The following is a 22663-nucleotide window of genomic DNA, read 5'->3' on the forward strand; positions in this document are numbered from 1 at the left end:
TCCGGAATTCCCCGTCCGGGGGTCGAACTAATTAGACGGCGCACCAAAGCGAAAATTTTGGTATTAAAATTGTTGAAAGCTCCAAATTATATTTTTGGATCGCGGCAATAATTACGCTAAGCCAATGTGCAAATTGTTATGCCTGTGGTTTTCCACCGAACCCATCACATGTGGAATGTTTGTTCAGCTTTTGGAAAGTGGGCAGGTAGGTGGCGAGGCCTCGATATGTAATCTGAATCATGATATAGAATATTTAGATGCGGGTGGGGGGTCTGGATAATGACAGCTTTTGACAGGTTGTGTGGGTTGTCCGGTAATAGAACTGCAAGGATATAAAGAATGGATCAATGGACATCCTCCACACAAAAAATTAATGTATCTTCGATAGAACCAATATATTTATTAAAAAGACCCATTATGAAAGATCTGCATACCAATTTAATTTATAGACTAAGACCTTCGATATTAAAGATGTATTCCATTACTCATACTTCATGTAAAGCCTCCTCAGGACTTAGGGAATCAATACCCCTTTTCGGTAGTAAATCAACATGGCTAACCCCATGCCTAAAATGTACACCAAAGTTCGAAAAGCCTTTGTTCCGCCTTGTATTTCTTGATCAAGTCCATCCAATTAATGTCTTGTCAGGCCGTAGGGGAAAACTGCTGCCGTTCAATGGAGCAGCAGTCGCTGATTATTAGAGGAAACGCCAATAAATTGCAACATTGACGTGTATCCCAATCCCCGGACTCCAAGACACCCAAAGGGTATGTGTACAACCCACTTTTTCGCCGGAAGCATGTGCGTGAGCTAAGTGCGGGTAAAGTTCAAAGGCGAGTCACACGTTAAACGCCCATTAAATTTAGCTTCGATATGAATGCGATATGTGAACTCGGTTCTGCCTCCTCCCCCTCCCCGAAGAAGGGGTCACGTGTGATTAGACCTGGTCGCGGTCACGCCAGCCGAAAGCCCTTATCCCCATTGAGCCATAAATATTGGTAACACAATCTAAGCTCTGTCGGGGTCAGGACTTGCGCTTGAGGTGCGAAAAGTCGCACTGCCAGTCGGCAGCCGGCGCACACACACGCCATCTGCCGGCCCGCACCGCCACTCATTTCGTAAGCCCCGCAAGACCCCAACTTTGGCCCCCTCCAATCGTCTGTTTTAAATCGCTACCAAATTGGTTTTCAATTTTTAAACGCCTCTCCAGGCTATCGGCTGCGAGGTACCAGGTCCTAGGTCCTTCGTCCTCCGGTTCAGGTCCTTGCGTGCCTTTGCGTCTTGTCCTTTGTCGACAAAAGGCCACACAACCACCCCACTAGGTACACTGGGAGTTACACATTTCTGTTCTCAATAAAAAACAAATTAAGAATATTTTTAATACATTTAATAATCTAGAAAGTCACATAAAAACGTATTTTTTAAATGACATACAAGAAAAAATATTTCCTATCAAGTTTTGATAAGTATTAAGATAAGTATACTCAAAGAAAATTTAATTTTTGTAAAAAGTTAGCAATCTTTTTTATAGTGTACCACCCCTGCAGAATGCCTGTATGTCGCTCTTATGTTTTATACATGATTTTTCCACGCGCTCGCCCGGATTGTGGAGTAGTTTGCTTCGGAGCCGGGAGCCAGGAGCCAGGAGCCAGGCCATAATTCAAGTAAGGCGTTAATCTGTGACACCCAATGCTCTGCAAAGCCAACAACATGTGTCGGGGATGGAGATCACAGCTGTTGTTTGGGAAGATGTTTGTAGTGCGGACCCCTGCATTTTGTCGCCGGGTGAAAAATGGCACTCACACTCGAAAGGGTTAATTACTCAAGGGGTCAATCGATGGGGCGTGTTCCAAGCCCTTTTGATTTTGGTTCCCTTGTTTGAAAAAAGCTGTTCTGAATAAAAATGTATACAATTTTATAAATGCACCAAGCCAGTGCTAAAGAATTCGCGGAGGTATAAAATACTTGTATTTTTTTCATCGCCATCTGCTGGTGAAAAGCGGAAACAGATGCGCTTTTCACATTTTTTCAACCCATAGTAAAAGCCCAAGTTTTGGTTTTTTCAAGTTTTTTTTATTCATTTTTTTGTTTTAGTTTTTCTACTCATTGTTTTTAACATTTTTTTGTGTTGGTAATTTTAAAAAAATTTTTTACTTTTTTTGTTTACGTTAGTTTAGAAATTTTTGTGGTTTTCCGTTTTACATATACATATCCATATATATGCATCGTATAATTAATTATTAATATAATAATAGAAGTAAATATTACTCTTTATGGTTTAAACTATCACGTTTTTCACAATAATCATTTCTTTCGTTTTGCTTAGTATTCCTCTCGCATTTTCCATATTTAAGTAGCTTACAAAATTACTTTTAATAGAGTTCCATTATGTTCATTTCGTAGGTCTGTGTGTGTGTGTGTGTGTATCGTATCATATTCGTATAGTTAATTTTAAATTATTTATATAAAAGTTGCAAACTTAAAGGGCACATAAAAGTCAATAAGCAAATGTGTGGTTGTGTGTTATCATAAACTAAAGTCAACACTTCATGTGAAAAACAAAATAGTTGTGGCAGAACTATGTATAATTACGCAACAGCCGATTGAATTGTCGTCGGACATCTCTCTCATTTTATAATATCTATAATATTGATAGATCGTTAAGCTCATACAGAAGCGTCTGGCCAATATGGATGTGATTGTGTTTATGTGTGGATAAAATTGATAAGGCGACATTTTAAAAAAGAAGCAGGGAAGTATATTTACAGATATCTAATGATTACAAAATAATATTTAATGAAACGTTCTTTGCACTTCTCGTATTTGCGTGGTGTGGTGTGTGGTGTGTGCTGTGTGTATGCTTGCTTAGGCTAGATGAGCTAAGCAAAATCGAGGGGCTGAAGGACCTTGAGAGAGTTTTGCAAACTGCTCACCGTCTGGCGGCATCGGACAACTTCACCGTTCGCCTCTTATTTAGTTATAGTATTCTCAAATTGCAGTCACGCTTTAAAGTCTCTCTATATGTGTGTTTGGATATATGCAGATATATATAGTTGTTATCCGTATTAAGCTTACATTTGATTTCTCACATATGTTTTAAATTTAGATCTATTCACTATGCGAAACAAACTTCATTATCTCTTAATGCTTTTTTTTCGTTTGCATGATTTGCCTTTGTTGTTTTTATAAAGTTTTAAACTTTTTTTGGACTTGACAATTTTTGTTTTTAAAATTTTTTTTTGTTCTTTTTTTCTAGCATTTTTTATAGTCGTAGTTTTCTCGAATTAAAAATTAACAAGTGCAAAAACTAAAGGTAAAAAATAAATGGTTTTTGACATGCTTCTAAATGCTTGGCGGGGTACGAAGTTCTGAGGTTTTCGGGGGTTGACCAATTCGATAGATAGATCGGATCGTTATAGACTGGGGGCAGTGCACTGCGACAGGGGAAGCTGTGGACCCGAGTCCAAGTCGGATTCCTATTGCTATACCGCTGGCGATTGCGCTGGACTGGCTTGTGGTAAATGCTTAAACAACTAAAATTCGCTGGCACTTGAGCCCCGCTTGCCTCAATTGGGTTTAAGGATTACAAGTTCTCGCTGCCTCTTAAACAATTACATTTTACATTTGCGCTTAGGTCACACACAAAAAAATAATCATAATAATAGTAATCATATATACGCGTTTTCTGGCTTCATATAGAGTTATATATGTATATATATATTCTTTTGTAATTTACAAAATTTATTTGCATTAAGATCATTTGGTTTTTGTTGTGTATCAATTTCGTTTGATTTGTTTTCAGTTTTCGTTAGGTAGTATATGCATAGGTTATATCGTTATCGTTATGGTTATTATCTTTAATCGTATAGTACAACAGTTCATGGCATTACGTCAACTATTAACGCTGCTCTAAGTAGGAAAATTTGCCTTGATTTTTGCATCGCATTAAAAAAAAATAAGGAGAATAATCAACAGAACAAAAAAATGTAAGGGCAATCGTTTCGTTATTTTTTTTTTCCAAGATCATGGCTGGTTGGCACTGGTACAAAGCAGACAGACCCCGCTGTGTGTAATTGGTGTGTGTGAGTGGTGTGTGTTTTGTGTGAGCATTGAGCATTTCGTAAGCAACCATTTTTTAGTTTTTTGTCGAGGGTATGCGAGAAACAAACAATTAGAATCGTAACTACTAAACCAACGAGCGCTAGGCAAATTGCAATAAACAAATTTCAAAAATTTCACTTAATTATGCTAAACGCTAACGACTGTTCCCACTTTACGCTTGACTTGAATACTACAAAAGAATAATAAGAATGAATAAACAAAAGAGTGCGGAGCATCGGATGCGCGTGCCCCTGAAAACTAAGTCATAGATATTAACTTACACCTAATTCAAAAAGTGTCTCTGCATTATTGTGTAACTACTTCTGTGACGATGACGAGCCCGATACCGTTACCGCTGGCGTTGCTGCTGCTGTTGCCGCTGCAGATGATGTTGCTGCTGCCGAGGAGGCTGAAGCTGCTGCTGCCGCTGATGTTGTGGCACGTGCTGAGTTTGTCTGTGATCCTGCTCCAGGCTTCGGTTTCTGTTGCTGCTGTTGTCGCTTGTGTGGCGCCAGGCCTGTATTGCTGCCGCCGCGTCGCAACTCGTGCTGCGATCCCTGATTGCGATTGGCCACCTGCGGCTTGTTGCCCAGGGATCCGCTGCGAATGCGCACTGTGCTGCTGCCGAAGGAGCCTGTGCGTCTGCGGTTTTGCTGCTGATTGTAGCCCCCGTAGCCCTGCTGATGCTGGTGGTATTGCTGTTGCTGCTGTTGTTGCTGCTGCTGCTGCAGCAACCTGCCCACATAGTCACTGCGATTGGTGATGGTGGTGTTGAGGCGACGTCCGCCGGCCGTAATAACAGCCGTGCCATCGCTTTCGGACACACTGCGGTGACGGTTGAGCTGACGGCCGGGATTAAGGCTGCCCACTCCCTGCAGCATCTCGTTGATCTCCGGCTCCACCACGCGGAAGTCTTCAATGTTCTTGAAGCTCTTCAGGTACTCTGCCAATTTGGGCTGCACCTCCAACTTCTCGCCGTTCTTGTAGTACTTCAGGAAGGCCCAGAACTTCTCGAGTCCGTACAGTTGACCTGGTAGAAGGAAACATAATAAGTAACGGATCTAAATTTGAGTGTTCTTAATTTTATGCAATTCCAAACAATTCTTACCTGTTTCATAATCGGCAACCGTCTCGTCCTGGAAATCCTGATAGACATTTGGTCTGAACTTCTTCTCCAAGCCGTACGAGAAGAACCGGAAGAGGCATTCGAGTCCGTAGCGGAAGCCATTGCCGGCATCCTCCAGCGCCAGCGAGCGGAACTCGTTGTACATGCTCTTGTTGAAGTTCTCGCGCAAGAAGAACGACCAGAAGCGGTACAAGGTGTTCATCTCCTGCGACTGTCCGTAGCCCAATCGTCGGCGCTCCTTGAGGCACCGCGAATGGTACTTGTGGTAGGCCTGTTGGGTGAAGTTGTTCTCCTTGAGCAGTGCATGCGACGGATGCTGGAAAATGGGCAGCGACTGCGGCACCGACGATCCAAACGATCCGTACGATGAGGCAGTGGGCGAAGTTCCCGCCGAGGATCCCATCGAGGTGGTGCGTGGTCGGTGCTCCACTGTGTCGAGCAGCCAACCAACGTGGGCCTCCACTGGCGGATTGGCGGTGTGGCGGAGTTTCCTCTTCCTTGGCGTCCGGGGATCAATCGAGTGCGAGTTAGGAGCAGCATAAAAGCGGGCACGTCGGGATTTGAGGGTGTTGTTCAGCGTGGAGTTGAGGGTAGTATCACCCACAAGGGTCTCATCCAAATCCTCTTCAATTGGTGGCGGTGGGGGCACCACCTGCTGCGGAACCACTGATTTGATTCGACCTCCGGCCAGCTTTTCAAAGTCCGCCTGGGAAATCACATTGACAGTCTTGTAATCGGTTACCACATTGGTGGTGGTCCACAGATCCTCTTCATAGTTGACCAGGCCGTCGTTGATGATGTTCTCCAGATCCTGGGTGATTTTCGTGCGCGATGTAAAGTCGGCGGTGCGATCGTAGCCTTCGTGTTTGGGTGCCCGACCCACTTGGGCCACAATCAGCAGCTTGTTAATGTCACGATCGGCAAACTCGTAATCGGACTCGTCGTCGTCGGAGAAGTTCTCGGTGAAGTTGTTGATGCGTCCGGTGCCGGGGGGAAGGGGGTCCATTAGCTCCTCGTCAAACTGGAAGTCTAGTTCTTCCTTTTCGGCATGGCACTGAGCGGATGGCGGAGCAGCTGTTTTGGATGAGGATTTGGAGTGGGTTTTGGAGTAAGCAGCATTGCCAGATTTAATGTTGTTGTTCGTGGTGGTAGTGGCGGTGGAGGTGGTTGTGGTTTTGGTGGCATTATTGGTGGTTGCTTTGGTGGCTGAGGAAGCGTTGTTGGTGGTTACACACACAGTGGCTGATGATGAGGCGTTGGATGGGGCGTTGTTGGACGTGGACTTGGACTTGGACGTGGACGAGGTGTTGTTCGTTTTGACATTATCGTTATTATTGTTGTTGAGCGTTTGTGAAAGCGGTGGCTGTTGTTGTTGTGGTGGTGTAGTAGCGTTTTCTTTGATAGCATTTGTTTTGGAGCGTCTCTTTACCTCTTTCCACATGCCCTCCGGCTCCGCTACCAAAGCAGCTGCCGCCGCACCAGCTCCCTTGCCCGCTGCAGCAGCCGCAGACCTCTTGTCCGGCGTCGATGTCGACTTGGGCTTCACACTCTCCGCCAGTCCACTCAAATGACCAGCCAGCTCGGCGGCACCACCCTCCACCTGTTGGGTCAGCACACTGATCGCATTAACAGAGTTGAGAGTTGATCTCTGCTGCTGCTTTTCCTGCAACATCTTGGGCACCAGATTCTGCGAGTTCCTTGGCACCGGCGGCGGCGGAATGCTGCTCAGCGGCTTCGTGGCCATCGCCGCTGTGAGAACGGGCGGCGGCGAACCGACCTCAGTCTGCTCCTCCAGTTTCTCCTCATCCTCCTGCTGCTTCTCCGGCTTATTCTCCTCCACTAGCTGGGCGCCAACCTTAAGTTCCCCTTCCTGAGCCTCCGGCACATCTGTGATGGGCCAAGTGGTCGGTGTCGTCTTGGTGCGCACCTTGTAGCCCTCGAAGAGCTCCAGTTTATCCGATTCCTTGATGGCGTTCACTATCAAAGCCACATCGGTGGTCAGTGCGAGAACGCGATGGAACGAGGCGATCAGGGTGACTGGGATATAGCCCTCGGGGTCCATTTTGCGGCGCAAAAAGAAGTCGCCGGTAAGATTGTCGGCGCTGAAATAGTATTCACTAAGGGGATCGAAAGGAGAGAATGTGGGGGTCAACAAGAAGGTTCTTAGATACAACGGATATAATGCCTTTGGCTGCAGAGAGTTCAGTAATGGGTTCTGGGAAAACATTTAGCTTAGGGTTTGACAATTCGAGGAATTTACATGAAACTTCTTAGGTCTTTAAAATTTACAATTATTTTAAATTAGTATAATCTTGACATTTTTAATTATTTCCCAAACCAGCATACATCAAGCAAAAGGCATTAGGCATATATTGTACTGATCTACTTACACTTGCTTCTTGATGGCCTCCTTGACGCTAGTGGCGTCCATTTCGATGTAGGCGGCGGGCACGTTGCCAAAATAGTGGGTGCCCATAAGCACATACGACGACTGCGAGGAGTCGGCGCCGGCGGCGTCCGCCGGCAGATAGTTGGCATACTCGCCCGAAGCTAGCAGATGGCGTGGTATGCGATGAGTCGGGCGACCTGGTCCCTGTCGGGAGAATCCGCCCCGGCCTTGCCGCCCGCCGCGGTACGGCGTCCGGTAGCGACGCGGCCCGCGCGGTGCTGAGCCAGCTGCTGCTGCTGACCCGGCACCACCCGCTGCTCCAGAGCGCTGCTCATCGAGCGCTGCGGCGGTGGTGCTGCTGCTGCTACGCCAGGAATCCACGCGCTCGGACGTAGAAGCCGCTGGGCGTGACCCGTACGGATGCCGGCCAGCGTGTGGGTGCCGCGACTCGCCTCCCGTTCCTCCAGCGCCCGGCTGGCGGTCATGGTAGACGCGCGGTGGGCGGCGCTGGTCGGCGCCATCATCGCTGAGACGCCGATTTGGCCGGCCGCCAATCGGCTTGGGGCGACTGGACTTAGCCAGATCGATGGGCAGCGGACGCCACTTGTGCTTGGGTAGCTTCTTGGTGAGGGCAGGCCCGGCAGCGGTGCCAGAAGCTCCTGCAGCAGCATTGGCCGCTGGTTCAGCGTCTCGCTGGGCTTTGGCATCATGACTCGTGCTTGCAACAGATGCAGTTGTGGATTGGCTGTTGGTGGTGGCGCTGGCAGTGGTGGTGCTGCTGCTGGGATTGCTGTTGCTGCTGCCGCTGCTCGAGGGTGCGACGTTAGACTCTGTGGCAACTTCACTTGAAGTGGTATTGCTGGCTGCTACTGCGGCTGCTGTTTTGGCTGGCTGTTGTTTTTTCGTTGGATTGCGCTTGGGTTCGTTGCTGGTGGCTTTGCCACTGCCAGAAGTTCCGCCAATAAGTGTGGGCCAGTCACCAACGTTGCTAAAGTCGCTGGCCTGTAAAATAGCGCGTTAAATATTTAGTATTAGGGACTTAGTAATGTGATCGATTAGCCATGATAAAGTGATTAACGTAAAGTCAGATATTTCTATCTTATGAGAACAATTGCATTGTTTTGATTAGAATTCATTTAAGAATAACATTATCATTATAAGTTGTTTACATTTTACAATATATATAAAATATCAGAATATAGATACAAATGTGCTTTATAACAAGTTATTTTCCATAAGATATAATTGTTGTGTTTACCATTTCATCGGCTATAGTTAAGAGCTTAATTAATTGATTTCTCACCTTCTGATTGACCTTCTTTTTGTCCTTTACCACGACTTTGGCAAGCACATCTGCCTGACTGGCATCAACTGTAATGAAACAAGCAGTTCTGTGGTAAGCATATTGAAGTACAAGAACAGTGTTTTAAAAATAAGAAATCAGGCCATGCCACGCCATATGCGTCGCCAAAAATTGAGGCCCTCTCTCGGAGCATCAGGTCAACAGAGAACCCGAGTGAAAAGCCCGAGAGTCGGCGACACGTGAGACGAGAATGAGAACAAGTGCGCGAGGGACCGTCACATGGTGGTCAGGTTCTCCCATTCTCAGCTCTTGCATCAAAACAACTCTATGGGGGGTAGCAAAATATATTGGAATTTACAAACGCAAACTCTTAGAAATCCTTTTAAATTGTACAATAAATAATCGTAAATTCTATAGTTTCTTAAAAATAATAATAGTTGCTTATTAGCTAGATTGAAGAAAAACGTGTGAACGTGTTAAATTGAACCTATGCAATTCTCGGTTCCTAACCCTAATTGGAGGTCGTTGAACTCATGAGGTATTCACAAAATACCACATATTTAACCGTCCTTTTACTAAAAAGTTATGCAAATTCAAAAACATCTAAAAATAATACCACCAATAAATAGATAGATTGATATTAAAAATTATAGCTACACATTCACCATATTTTTTGACTGAGAGCTAATAAAAGATATGGTTTTTTGTAGCTCTTTTTTTTCCTAGTTCACTTAAGATTAATTGAATTGTGTATGGAAAATTTTCCATCGACCACGGCACTCACCAGTAGTTGTTGTTGCTGTTGGTTCAGTGGTTGCTGCTGCTGCTGCTGATGTTGTTGCTGTTGCGGATGTTGGTGTTGCTGCTGCTGCTGTGCTTGCTGCTGCTGTTGTAGTTGTTGTCTGTACAGTTGTTGTTGCTGCTGGTGTTGCGCCCTGTTGAGGTTGCTGTTGCTGCTGCGGTTGTTGCTGTTGCTGTTGTGTCTTTTTGTTGCTGGCGGTGTTCTGTGCGTTGTTGTTTTGGCTGGCAATCTGCTTGGCTTGTTGTTGCTGCTGTGCCTTGGGCTGCAAAACACGTTTGTCCAATGGAGAAGTTCCTGCCTTTGGGCTGCCGGATTGTTTAGCCGATATCTGTAAGTAGAAACACATTTGACGGATGTGAGTTAAGTTGCAAAGGCTGTATACAGAGTAGGTAACTCCGAAAAATGGTTAAAAATCAATGCAACTCCGACTGAACTCCCTATGCGCAGTGTCCCTAACCCAGATTTAGTTCAAGACAAGGGTGGCTATCTACTATATCGCATAATATATATGTATATATTTTAGAGAGCGGTTTATTTCTCGTTCTGGCACTGGAAAATTACCTCGTTTTTCGTACAAGAACTTTTAGTTTCTTTGCTTAAGTTCACTTTTAATCACTTGGCGCTGTGGGTTTTTCTCTTATCTTTGTTTGTTTTGTTTTTCATACAACACCTTTGCTAGAATGAGCAATTAGCACAGTTGTTGTTGCCGCTTTTAATTTTTATTGGGCCTCTTGGGTTTATTTAAACAATTGCCTGGTAATTCTGAAACGCGTCCGTTCTCTCGAAACGTTGGATGAGTTCTGTGCGATAGCGACAGTTTTTCGATTCGAACATGCCTCCGCCTCTTTATCGCCTCGCCTCTCTCTCCTCGTCTCTTTCTTTCTCTCTCTCCCCCTCTACTTTTTGCTGTCCACGCGTTGGCTACGTGAGCAAAAACGAAGACCACGATAGCATAACAACAAAGGCAGGGCGGAGGCATAAAGCACGGCAACAACAACTGGTTTTACAGAGCAACATAAAAAGCGTACAGTGAAGCTTCTGTAAATCTGTAAAATTTTTTAAGAAACCCAAGAAACCCAATATATTGATATTAGACCCTACATTTCCTTTTCATTTGATTTTAGTCATATAAAAATGTACTATTGTATCATGCATGCTATATTTTGACGTATAAAATATGAAATTGGACTTTTTACCTAGGGAACTAGATTTAGTTTAGAAAAATTCTAATTTTGGTAAATAAATACCACTAACATTCGAAAATATTTTTGGAAAGATATAATTGGAATTTTTTAGTCTAAGTGATTCAAGATTCCTAAGTAGCACTTTTGATTAGATTGTTTTGTATCTGAAGAAGTACCATTGTATATATATTTTTATAGTCTACATATTATCTGAAAAGATATAATTCATTCCAGATTCCTAACTCAGCACTTAAAAGCTTTTAATAAGCTAAAAGACTTCACGTTTCTTTTTGTATCTTAAGAAGTACCACTGTATTCCCCAGATCCAAAACAAAAACAAAACGAAAAAACAGCCGATGCGCCGGTTCATGGATGCGTGAGAGTAAGAGAGAGAAGGAGAGACGTAGCCGGCGAGAGAGTTAGCGCAGGGCACCCTGTACTCGTATCTGTATCTCAATTTTTATATGTATTCAATGGATACAGGTTTTCGCTCAGTGTGCGTACGTGCGTTTATTTTATAGTTTTGTTTTTGTACGCATTTTCTAAATGTTGTTTTGATCGGCTTCAAAAGTTCACACACCCACTACCCATAGGTTATGCATCGAAAACAGGTGATACGCATATCTCCAAATTAAGCAAAAACCTAACTGTTATAAACGTAAACATTGGCCATCTCGCTCGCACAGGAGGTATGTAACTTTTACGAAGCATAAAAAAGAGGCAAAACAAAACAACATGTGATTTTCGGCACGTAGGCCATGCGAAGGAGAGTCGAAAAGTGGAGAAACGTGGTGGGAAAACTTCAAAACAAAGAGAGAGAATGCAAGGAGAGAGATTAAATCGAGATGTGGTCTAAAATATAAAATAAAAAAATATTGTACATGGAAAATGTACAGATAAAACAACTTTTTTTAAGTACTCCTTGAAAAAAATACTCTTAAGCAAAAATATTTTGTACAAAAGCATTTTCCCCCTTATAAATGTTGGTATGATCTACATTTTATTTACCTTATAATAAGGCTTGTTTACCATATCATTTGGAACTTGAATGATATTGACCTTAAGCTTTATTTTGACCTTATACCATTATCAACCCCATATATCATATCACAAAGCTGAAATGACTTACCTATGATAAACAAGATACGAAAAAATTATACTGTTTTCAAATGTAATTCCTTCACCATGATTATTAACCCTCTACTTCTACCCAGTTTCATACAAATAGATATTAATTACACCAATTAACTAAAATTCTTTATTCTAAAAATGTTTAAACACTTTCCATGCAGTTGATCACGTATTCATCTTAATTTCCAAGGATGAAGGCATGATGTGTGCCAATAAACTAGTAACGATTGCTATCATTTCGAATAAAATTCTATGAAATGTATATGGAGAATGACCATGACTCTACTAAATTGCAAGGACAGGGAATTTTTCGTTCTTTGTGAGTCATAGTCGAGTAGTTTTACATCGGAGAAGGACATTTTCCTATGAGTCACAAGGTAAATACTAGGTTTTGTAATTTTCCATTGTGCTTACTTATAGGAAACGCTTTCCCATAAACATTTGATTAACGTGTGCCACTTGTCAAGCACATGTTTCGATTTCTATATTTATACAAGCATGTTTCTTATCACTATCAGACATTTTGAACCCCCACATAATTGCTGACGTACTTGGGTGTTTGTCATTAAATTTTGAATACTATAATACCTTTAGGTAATGTTTTTCAAACAAAGATTAGGTACATTCATTAAGATGGATGATTCAAGGTCATTGATAGTATAAACATGTGTCTTGATTTCGCTTTAACTTTATTCAGTGATTCATTAAGTACTTGCAATTGTTAAGTATACAAAACAAACTTGAACTTGCCTATAAATAAAGTTTGAAGTATCCCAACTTTTTCAGTTTGTCTTGTTTTTTAACAACACTTTTTAAGTATATCTCTGGGATCTCTGTAAATGCACTACATCGAGCGATCGCTAAAAGACAACTGAGGCGCTTACAATGCAATATGACTATTTTAAATGGCATTAGAATCGGTCTAGCACGATAGCAACAACTGAAATCGTATAAAAATACGACAAAGAGAAGTAAAAATAAAGGCAAACAATGACCGAGAGCCGGGTAAACGTGCAAAAAGACCCACATTCAGCGATTCTGGCATTCTCTGCGTTCTCTAAGTCAACAATCGAATCGCTCGTAATCAGTTTGAGGTTATAGTGCAGGAGGGATCGGGTGGTATATAGTATACATACCCCCTTTTGAGGTTGCGAGACGGTCGCCGGGTCTTTCTGCGTCTCAGCAAATTGAAAATACGAGCAGAATGCAAAAACCAGTCAATAATGCCGGCCGCAAAAGACGTTATGTAAAATATTGTAAAAAAAAATGCGAAAATAAAACCAGAAAACGTGCTCAGCCAATCGAGTGAGCTAAAAAAAAAAGATAGCTATACGTGGGCAACAAAAAAAATTTATATATATGGAGAACAAGTACCCACAATCAGCTCAGCTTACATGAATAATAAGAAATATACTAGTACAATACGAAAATCCAGATGATAGACTACATAGTACTCAGTTAATTATATTTAACTTTAAGATCAGAAAAAAGAGTTCAATTCAATTCAATTCAAAGAATTCTTTAGTATTACTTGTAAAGACCGAAAAAATATTAAATTAAAAATTAAACATTAATAACATCATAGGATATAATGAATGCTTTTAAGTATTAGAAAAAAAACTTGAAAAAACCCAGAGAATAATACATTTTCAGGAACATATCATACCCCTTTTGCACTCTAAGACTAATGGGTACAGAAAAGGCCGTCCAGCTTTAAGCACAAACAATTTAATGACTATTATTCATTTTACTTTTTTTCTATTTATAGTTTTATTTGTGATTAAATTGAGCGATTAGACTAGGAGGCTTTATGAGGAGAGGTGAGGAGAGTCAGGTTGTTCGGATCCGTGGCGACGAACTCAAAACTGCACCCATCGCACAAACACCGATAATAATACTCCGACTTTATATGGGGGTGTGTGCGAAAAGTTGTTTACGCTCAACAGAGTCGACCAACTTTACTAAATGCGTAGCACGCTTAGGAACATAACTCTTATCGAGGTTCCAGTCCCCAGAGAGAGGTAAACAAGCCAAGAACAAATTTGCACAAAAATGCCGTATAAATTCTATATTTGACATTTATTTGTGAAAGTGAAACAGATGCCGTGTTGAGGGTTTTCTATAATTCTCAAATAAATATTTGATGTAGACTCGATCACCTCATGGTTTTATAATCAATCGCATTGGTCACGTCCCATTATCGCTAAAATATATTGAGCAAATCCCATAGATTGCTTCTATCAGCAGTTTGAATGACTGAATGGAACTTATAGTTCTAAAAGTTTGCACTGTGACCTTCACTGTACTTTCTTATAATCTGCTATAGTTGCGCAAATAATTAGTGGGGTCACTTTTTTTAGTGCAAATAATTACTCGAAAGATCTAAAAGTAAACAGCCGATAAGGAAATAAGGTGGCGCTTCTCTACTGCCAAGATAAATAACAAATGTAATATACCTCAAATCGGGTATTACGCATAACCAATTCCAAAACCAAATCCAACTATTGAATCATAAGGTATCAGTGATGCAAGTTATTGCAAGATGATATCCAATGAGTTTGGAAGTACATCATTTTATCTATCGACTTGTAAGATATTTGTTGGGTATAACATATATGGAATATATGTTGGTTTAATAATATAAGAAGATATTCGACTTTTAGCGATACATTGGTCCCTAGATATGTTACAATTTTTTATATCGAGTTTGTTGTGACACTTTTAAAACGAGAACCAGAATAAAGAGGCTCGTTCTTTGTAAATAAAATAAGTGTATAAGTAAATATTTTGTCATTTTCCTCTTGACGACAAGGGAAAAATCTTGATCCCATGCACAAAGAAATGGGAAGCGTAAGTATTTTTCTGGCAAAGAAAGAACGTATAAATATCTGATATAAAAGGCAAATATCATATGCCTGTATACGTGCTTATTCCGACCGATCCCATTGATATCATCAACAAAGATGACAGCAACAAGGGAAATATTGGAAAATAATTATAATTGTACCTTGGGATTTTCCGAAAACAATGTGAATGGAAAATTACAAAGTTAAACGAAATCGAATACTCTGATAAGAGACTTACGAAGCCTCAATTTCCCATGTCGCTTCTGTTTGAAATATGAATATTTCTGCAACGTAATATCTGACTAGAGGGGAAAAATGCTAACCCACAACGAAACGTCAAAGTAATTGAGACAAATTAATGTTATTAATCTCCGGTTGCAAGTGAATGCCTAAAAATAGATCGTTAATTTACAATGGCTGTTCGTCCCTTGGGTCAACAACATTATTCACAATGCATTAGACACCTTATTTACAAAGGGTTATAATAAAATCATTACTGGGAATATCTATTTTTAGTAGGTATGGTAATTGTTTTTGTACTTGAAATGTCAACATTAAAAAAGTAGATTATAAAGAATGGTTCCTCTTATTGTTTAAATTGTATAAAAATAATTTGAAATGGTTCTTTTTTTTGTATATTTTTCTTTATTAAATGATTAAGCATAGCATTTCCTAATAAGATTGATTGAATATGTTTAAAAAGTTTTCAGCATTTCATCTAAACAAATTAGTTTGTTTCTTGAACTTAAAAAATCTCTTTTCTTTATAGCGAATATTCACTGTACTCAAAATGGCACACATTTCACATTCATTCCTCAATTGAGCATGGAGGTCTCTTCTTTTATTTAAACCATAAACTTTAATTAAGTAGTTAAGATGATTGCATATTTACTTTCGTTTTCATGTTTGTTATTGTTTTGTTCCGACGAAACGTGAGAGAAGGGAGGGGGGAGCAAGCGCGAGAGAGGGGCGGCTCTTATCACTCTCTTTGCGAATTGGCTTTACGCTACGTAACGCGGCGTAACGTTAATGGAAGAGAGCGATTGGGTGCTTTCCACTCGCGACGTTAAACGTAGAAGTATCAACAAGTATATCAAGTTCTAACTTCCACGTCGACGGCACACGCGATTTCCAGCCTTCCAGCTGTATGTGTATATTATTATAATTTCGTTATTTGTTCTTTTAAAACGCCTCGCAACAGAGCCACCCTGCCAATTTCACCACGTGGTGAATTTGCAAACACGTGCCGTCCCAGCTGATTACGTTATAACTTTATGAATTTATCTTTTCACGATCGTGTGGTTCAATAATGGAAACTGGTTAAAAATAATGGGAGTGTGCTTTATTCCAACCGCGAACTCTTCCAGGGCACACGTCAACGGCAACTGGCGTGGAAAAATAAATGGGCAAATAAATTTGAATTGCTGCCCTGCAACGCTGCCGCTGCGCAGCTGCAACTCTGCCGACGTCGCCGCTCTGAGTTAAAAAACAAGAATCGAAGCTAACCAATTTCAAGACACACCATTTTAACCCTCCAATCAATCTTGGCATGCATGTTAACCCCTTGGTAGCCAAGCATACATAAGTAATGGGACTGTTTTCTTAACCTGTACTTGTTCATAAAAAAAACCTTTAACCCATAAACAAACTTAAAATTGTAAACACTAATTCTCTTGAAATTATTTGTTTGATTTAAAAAAACTATAACTGACTAAAAATATATCTACCCATATGCTAACCCACTTAGTAGATTAATCTTTAACTTTTCCAAATTGGTTTTAACCAATTTTAAGCCGTTATTTAATTGTAAACCATATTAGATAAGTAAATATCAGTAATTTATGGGAATACCCAGTCATAAATACATTGCATGAACGAAACCCAGCTATTAATTAAATTAATTTAATTGTTGTCCAAATCTCCATCTGATCAATGAAATTGCATTTCTAAAGAGAATCCCCTTTTATATTTTAACCATTTAAATAGGCATTTAAATAAATTTAAGGTACCATTGTAAATAAATTACTTTAAAAAAAAGTACTAAATTAATTGGATTTTTGATGTTCATATCTATGTATGTGTACCTATTAGAGTTTACCTAGACTCCACCCTTAAATGCAATCAGAACTGGAAAATCGAATTAGAAACGGTTGAAATGAGCATAATACCCACATATAATCATCGAAAAGAGTAACAACATATTTTTAATTTTTTTTTAAATCAAACTGTTTAGTATGGTATTTAGCCATTTTCAGCGAGCAACAAAAATTGCTCGCTGAAAATGGCTAAATACCATACTAAACAGTTTGATGACACAATTGTAACTAATGCTATCATTTTATAATAATTATAATTTTCCACCATATAGCAGTAGATGTTAATATTCCCTAACATTATAACCAAATACTCTGCTTGTTCCATAGAAGTTATACATTTTTGCACAAACACGGGTCTAAACTTCCTAATTAGTTCGATTTGCATATGCAAAGAATGTCAAAAGTGAGAGATATGTCTTTGCATATCCATTTAAGTAGCACAAAACGCTTTCGAAAGCAAAGCGAATTTCAAACTCCCGCTTGACAACAAAATACAAAAAAAAGTTAAAACGTGTAAACTTTTGGCTTTTAGCTTTTTCCACAGAAAGAAAATTAGCCACACCTTTTTGGCGTGTGTTTGTGTGTCTGCTTTTCTTCTTTCTATCTTTTGACACTCATTCTCTGTTGATTTTGCCGTCTCCCTTTTGCAACCACTTTCGTTAAATTCACGGGGGGCGGGAAGTGGGTGGTGGGGGTTAGGAGAAGGGGTGTTTGGATAGATAGACGACAAGCGGCTGACCTTGACATTTATTTTTAGTTGTGAAATATTTAACTTTTTCTCTCGTTTGTTGCGACACCCAAAACAGATGTGCCATTATAGATATAGAAAAAATAATTGGAAATACAGAACATGGGCATAAATAAAACAAATGGTATGAGAACAACGAAATAGACAGACTTTTTGGCTTTGGCTTTATCTTGGCAACAAACATTTTATAATACCAAACAAACAAACTAAGCAATCCCATCCCTATATTATGTGGACTGAATAAAATTGAATTAAATAATTATTTAGATATAAATAAATATCTGTTAGTATATTTTTAATATTTAATTTAAAGTATGATATGTCATACAAATTTTTCCCAAACCTTAAATTATATAAATAATCAAAATATTATAAGAAAACCAAAAAACGAAAATCAGATTACTATTCATTTCGCATTCATTTACTCTGTAGAGGTTTTACTGTAAGCCCAAATAACGTTTGTTTTTGCAAAACAAAAAAGAACCTTTTCGTTTTTTAAGAAAGCGCAAAAACGCCGGCAGCAATTTTCGCTGACATTGCGTAATATTAAACAGCCAGGAATAAATAAAAATAAATGCAATTAAATGTTTGTTTTTTCCCCTCGCTTTGCGATTCTCGTGTTTCGCTTTGTTTTGCTTCCGATGACACACACTGCTTGCCAGATATTATGCAACCTGCAATTGTGTATCTATGAGATACAATTTTGTAATCTCTGCTTCTGTTGTTGGTATTATTAGCATAACGTTGATAACGGCAGGAAAAACCACAACAAAAAGCGGAAAACGTGTTTCCATTGCGCCTCGTGTTTGTTGTCATTACGCCTCGCACTCTCGTTTATCAGCCGCCCCGCTTTGCTGCCTCTCTTCGTCTCCGCCATTCTACGCATATTTGTTTACCAACAACCAAACACACATACACACGTATGTACATTGAAATAGTGGACATGCATACATACATACATGGTCATCATTTTTAAGACGCAATTTGGACAAAAAACAAATTGAAGGGGAGACCGAAATACGAGTAACAACAAAAAGCGTGCACTTCATTTTTGGGTTCCCTAAGAAACAATACCTTATAGCTATATGCATATTCGCTTATTATAAGCTGAATTTACCATATCATATCATAGTTTTTCAGATTATGAGACTAGCCTTATCTTGAGCTTTATGTATTTGTTACATTTCCCAGATTTCTAATGTATTCTGTCAATTTTTCTTAGAAAGCAAGTTTTTATAAACATTTCCACTTCACTGAATGCAATAAAGGGTTGAAACCTTTTTTGCTGTAGTTTCTAGAACAATCCATTTTTACAGAGCTTTCTATTTGTATTTCGCAATATTTGGTTTAGGCTTACCCTTTTTTTGCAAATGCAAATGTCTTCGCTTCTAATCTGGTTCATTGTTCTAGATGACACTTTTTAAACTGGTTACTATACCATGTTACATGCCATATGAAATACAATCTGTCAATCCCAAGTCATAATGAAGTGTACACTGTAAACCTATAATAATTTCTGATACTATGATCTCATCAATCGAATTTACATATTCTTTTTAATGCCTATTAATACAAAAGTCGTAAGTTTCAACCTAATAAAACTTTCTGATAGCGACAAATACAATCAATATTCTCAAATAGAACCCACTCCCTTAAGGATTCAATGTAAAATCAATAGAATATTATTTAATAACTTACCTTCCAGGCGTTGACCTTGGGCGGCGGTGCGGCAATGAATCGCTTGGGCGGCGGAGCTGCTCCGGCTGCCCCCTTCTCGCCCACCTGCTGGTCCCCGTCGCCGGACTTGGCCTCGTTGCCGCTGCCATTGCTCCCGGCTCCCTCGATGCTGGCACTCGGCGAGGTGTCCTTGCGATCCTTGTGTACCTTCGGTCCCCCCGGGGCAGCACCAGCGGCTGCAGCTCCTCCAGCATTGGATGCTGCAGCAGCAACAGCTCCCGTGGCAGCCTTGCGGGGACTTCCGCCGCGTGGGGCACGCGACCTCACCGTCTGCTTGCGATCGGGATCGGAGGTGCCGGGGATGCGTCTGCCACCACCAGCCTGCTGGGATTTCTGACCATCGCCACGTCCTCCGGTCGGCTGTTGATCGCGCGGCTTCTCCTTGCGCGCCTTTTTGCGATCGCGTCGATGGTGCGATAGCACCGGCACAAAGTCATTGTTATCGTCCAGTTCCGAAGAGTTCTCGGCGGTGTTATCGCCTCCCGAGGCGGCGGCGCGTTTTTCCCCCGTTTGGGCCAGACTGACACTGCTGGCCAGCGGGGATTCCCCAACGGCGGCTGCCTCGGCGGCGGCGGCCTCCTCGCTCCACGACTTGAAGCTCTTCAGATTGGGCTGGTTCTCTTTGTTGTCCACCGTGGTGGTGGTGCTGCTGCCGGTGGTGGTCTTCTTGGTGTCCAGGTTCTGCACCACATTGGCGTACGAGGTGGTGGCGGCGCTGCCCGAAGCGGTGACAGTGGCCACAGGAGCGGCTCCTCCCGTGGACGGCGTCTCCTCCTTGCCGGACATGCTCCTCACTTGTGGCTGCTACTCCTGCGGTGTCTTCGACTCCGGTTTCCTCTCCAGAGTGGGCAGCAAATCCGCTGCTCCTGCTCCGGTTTCGTCAGCGGCTGATCCTCGTTGTCGGGTCAGGGGAAACTCTTGGCTGCTTCCTTGCCTGCTCAACGGGATGCGGTTGCTCGAGAGATCGGCTTCCGAACTGCAGGGGTTAAGAAAGATAAATCCGGTTAGTCTTGTCGTTAGATACAAAGTTTTGTTAGTCCTATCAGCATAATGAATAATTCTGTGGGCATAATCGATTAAATTAGGTCATCTATTTACACAATCCTCACAATTTTATGAGGAAAATACAAACATAAATCAATAAAACCTTCTGTCTTAATGAATAAGTCTTATAATAATAATAATATAAAGATGAGTCCATTAAAGGGTAATAAACTTTTTAAGAAATTTTCTTTATGGCTTGACTTTAGACATATTAAACTAATTGTTGGAAATGGCAGTGTTTCAGGGGAGAGTTCAGTTTACTGACTGTATTTCCGAGAACTTCATTATAACACGTTTTAATACTTAGTTATATCGTTAATGAGAAATATTTCATATTATAAAACATGTGCATATATTTTAAATTTTCTTGAGAGATAATAAATATGATAATACTAGTAGTATTAATAGTTGAAAGCACAGCTTGAATAAAAATCCATAAATAGTGTACATGTATCTCACGTTATGGAACTTTAAGTAAGTGAACTACTATCTTTAAACTTCGGAAATTCCCTTCAAGCCTGACTCTACTGTATTTACTAGTGGTTTTTCTATAAGATTGCGAGTTTAGCGAACTCGAGGTGTTTGTTGCTCAATTACGGCGATTAATCTCAAGTTCGTCCATCTCGCAATAATATTTATATACTCAATCTTAATGCAACTATTACAACACACAAACACACCCACATACACTGCACTTTGAACTTGTGATAATATTCTCAATGGGGATTCTATTTTTCTGGGGACTGCAGAAAAGCCTCCCGAGGAGTGCGGCGATTTTTTAAGAACTGGCCATCGGAAAAAGCCTCTCCCCAGCGGCCTTTTTTCCTGATTTTCTTGATTTCTTGTGTGGCTGTCACGCTGCTTTGGCGAATTGAATTTACTGCCACCGATTTTGCACGATTATATACTATAGAGGAGCGGAGAAAATCCGTAGCGAGGGCACGACCAATCGTTGAGAATCGAGAGGTATTATATTATTATGCAGCAGCCACACAGCAGTGTTCAAAAGAAGAAGAAGAAGTGAGGTTAGATTTTTGCCCCACCACAAGAGGAAGAGGAAGAAGAGTAGGAACGAACAGGAAGAAGAAGAGGCTACACACAACGCTAAGCGACCAGGGATGGCTAAACGGTGCTGGCCACTTGTCAGGCCAGGCCTTACGTTTAGCACATTACGTTTAGCGTTAGCCGTCTGTGACAGGAAATTAAGGGGTGTAAAAGGCCAGATATAGTAAACAATGTAGAATAAACAACACTTGTTGTTGCTATACTCTGCGGTGCAACAACAAATTTGATGTTTCCCTGTGCCAAATATTATGCAATAACAAATGCATTCTCCCAACGGCCTGCATTATTGTTAGTGCCGCCCTGGTTTTGGACTACAAAACAGCTGATTTAGCCTGCACTCGCCTCGAATTTCAAAAAGATGCACGCGGTCACACACACCAGCATAGGTTTTGATTTAAATACGCACCAGAAAATGAACTGAACGCCAGAATCAGAATTTGATTTAATTCTGATCTCTCTCTCCCACTTTTTTTCGTATGTATGTTCACTACGCACTTTCCGCTCCGCGTGTGAATATATCTGTGGGTGTGTGTGTGCGTGCGTGTGTTGTTATTGTTGCTTTCCTTTTGCTTTTGCGGGTTTCCTCGCACACACACTTTCGCACTGCTCGCACTCGCACTGAACTCGTTGCCTCTCGCTCGCACTCACTCACGCGCTGGTGGGCAGAACGTTACGAATATTATTGATCTCGATTTTTTGCCAATCGCACACACACTCGACTCGTTTCTGGTCGCACCGATCTTTCGCCGTTCACTGGTGTTGTCAATTAACCGTAATTAATCAATTAATTGGAGCATTATACCGCCGAAAAGAAAATCAAAATCGGTTACCAGACATGTGGTTCTACGGGTCCAAAAGAAAAAGAGCAGGGTTGTTGTTCATTTCGTTCGCGTTGCGCTGCGATATATATCGCCTGTGGCGATGGCTGCGATTCTCAGGGCTGGCGAATTCGTAACGCAACTGATTTTGCCAATTATATTCTTATTCTTAAGGTTTTTAAGATTTTTTTAATGGCAAAGGGTTAGCTAAAAAATAATTTATATTATTTCATTTACTCGCTTAAATATATATATATAATATAATCTATGTT

The 22663-nt window shown here is 41.0% G+C and overlaps 1 protein-coding gene across 5 annotated transcripts; it reads right to left on the reverse strand.

Moving 5' to 3' along the window:
- Window positions 1-2736: 2736 nt before the first annotated feature.
- larp (La related protein) lies at window positions 2737-22441 on the reverse strand. Of its 5 annotated transcripts, none has more exons than XM_065866267.2 (7): window positions 21980-22437; window positions 19426-20440; window positions 9705-10050; window positions 8921-8988; window positions 7619-8619; window positions 5211-7345; window positions 2737-5132 (listed from the first exon to the last, which is right to left on the reverse strand). In XM_065866267.2, exons 2-7 carry the CDS (start codon window positions 20248-20250, stop codon window positions 4420-4422), a joined length of 5088 nt encoding a protein of 1695 aa, XP_065722339.2. In that variant the 5' UTR covers window positions 20251-20440; window positions 21980-22437; the 3' UTR covers window positions 2737-4419. The 5 variants fall into 5 exon arrangements, with proteins under 5 accessions (XP_065722339.2, XP_065722340.2, XP_036673624.3 ...); XM_065866268.2 differs by lacking the exon at window positions 21980-22437 and adding an exon at window positions 21197-21491; XM_036817729.3 differs by lacking the exon at window positions 21980-22437 and adding an exon at window positions 21189-21491.
- Between the last annotated feature and the right edge of the window lie 222 nt (window positions 22442-22663).

This window comes from Drosophila suzukii, chromosome 3 (genome assembly GCF_043229965.1).
Source record: "Drosophila suzukii chromosome 3, CBGP_Dsuzu_IsoJpt1.0, whole genome shotgun sequence".
Classification (NCBI taxonomy): domain Eukaryota; kingdom Metazoa; phylum Arthropoda; class Insecta; order Diptera; family Drosophilidae; genus Drosophila; species Drosophila suzukii.